The sequence below is a fragment of the Eurypyga helias genome, unplaced genomic scaffold (assembly GCF_000690775.1).
Source record: "Eurypyga helias isolate BGI_N326 unplaced genomic scaffold, ASM69077v1 scaffold22612, whole genome shotgun sequence".
In the NCBI taxonomy this organism is placed as follows: domain Eukaryota; kingdom Metazoa; phylum Chordata; class Aves; order Eurypygiformes; family Eurypygidae; genus Eurypyga; species Eurypyga helias.
The window spans coordinates 5,294-7,004 of record NW_010236874.1 but is presented as its reverse complement, the minus strand read 5'-3'; the positions used below and the strand labels follow the sequence as shown (position 1 = coordinate 7,004).

At 62.3% G+C, this 1,711-nt stretch overlaps 1 protein-coding gene across 1 annotated transcript in view; it reads right to left on the bottom strand.

The window, feature by feature from the left end:
* Positions 1–928: 928 nt before the first annotated feature.
* Positions 929–1,711, bottom strand: part of LOC104506337 (cationic amino acid transporter 3-like) — a 4,884-nt gene continuing 4,101 nt past the window's right edge. The window contains exons 8-10 of the mRNA XM_010147259.1: positions 1,558–1,710; positions 1,170–1,278; positions 929–1,062 (exon numbers count right to left, since the gene is read on the bottom strand). Of these exons, the coding sequence (XP_010145561.1) occupies positions 929–1,062; positions 1,170–1,278; positions 1,558–1,710 (396 nt within the window). The remainder of the gene's footprint in view (positions 1,063–1,169; positions 1,279–1,557; position 1,711) is intronic.

Genomic DNA, 1,711 nt, shown 5'->3' with positions numbered 1-1,711 from the left:
CACCTACGGCAGCGCCGGGTTGAGCTGCCCCGGAACGCTGCTCCAGGGTTCCTGGCTCACCATCCCAGGGGACAGGGGAAGGCTGGTGGCCCCAGGTTTGGGACAGGGAGCTCACCCAGCGCAGCCGGCTGTGGCTGAGCCCCGCTCTGCGCTGGCACCAGCCCGGTAGCTCACGGAGGCCTGCCTGGGGGTCTGTGACCACAGGGCAGTAACAGGAGAAGCAGCGGGGCCAAGCACTTAAAAACCATATAGTTTAATAGGTATAAAAGTCGACATTAAACCACCAATTATACAAAAGCAGACGACGTTGGAACGGCTACACTGCAGACATCTTCACGGACACCCGAGCTCAGTGCTCACACTAAGCAGCAAGGCTGGGACAGCACAGGGCTCAGAGCGGGATGCAAACCCCCGGCACAGAGAGGGTTTTGGCCGGCTGAGCCCTGTGCTGCCGGGGAGTACTGGAGTGTTGTTGCCAGAACGAGCCGCCCCTAGCCTCGTCACACGGCTCCAGTTATGGCTGCCAAGTACCCTTGGAATGCACGGAGAGGAAACGGTGACCACAACCACACAGACAGACAGAAAGACTATAGCTGCCCCATCACGTGGGACCCCTGTGCGTGGGGAAAGCAGCGTTTCTGACAGCAGCTTCCACAGTGGGAGGGCTGTACTGGTGTCACTGCCCCTTGGCAGGGGGGGGGGGGGGGGTGGCAGAGACCAGCTGCGGGCTACCAGCACTCCCACCCAGCCCAGCGACTCGTCTCTGGGACCTCTGCTCTGCGAGGGGCAAGGGCAGTGCATGACCCGGCTCCGCCGTCCTGACTCTGGGACTCTCTCCCTGCGGGAGAGGGGATGGATGTACTGTGTGGATCATTATCTTGTCCCCAAGTGGGAATACTGGCAGAGGTCCACAGAGCACTGGTGCCCCTCAGACAGCAGCAGCACTGGGGCTGAGGTCCAGTCTAGCATGGTGCAGAGGCTTCTCTACTGCGGCACAGGGCTCCTCCGTGTTTTTCCCTTCCACGCTGTTCCGAATTCCATATCCGAAGTAAATCAGAAAACCTGCAGGACAGTTTCCACAATGAAGCGCGCAGCAGTAGGCCGCCAGCTCTAACAGCCCCCCCCGGCAGGGCCTGTGGACCCCACGCTCCCCTCTGTGGGACACCTACCCACGGCCATCCAGATGGCAAACCGCACCCAGGTACCGGCACTCAGCTGTACCATCAGCAGGATGTTGATGAAGATGCTGAGGATCGGCAGGAGCGGGAGGAAAGGAACCTGAGAGGGACGAGAAGTGCCGGGTCAGCTGTGCCTTGAGGGATCCGGCCGTGCTCGAGGATGCCCCTGGGCACAGAGGGATCCCCCCCCTGCCACAGTCCGGGCAGCACCCGGGCACTTCCGCGCTGGAGACCACACCGCAGAGCGCTGCGTCTCGGGGCTCTGGGCTTTCCCGGATGGCGACAGCCCAGCAGTGAGCCGTGGCAGACCCTGGAAAGGCCCAGACCTTGCCGGAGGGGTGCAGGGGTGCGGCTGCCAAGCTGCTGGGGGTGCACTCACTTTGAAGCTTAACCGCGCGTCGTTCTGCGGCTGCCTCCAAACGATGACAGTGGGAATGAGCAGAGCCACCAGCAGCAGCACCAGGGCCACGATCCAGCCCACGCTGGCATTCTTCAGCGCTGTCACCTTGAGGGTCAGGACCAGGCAGATGACC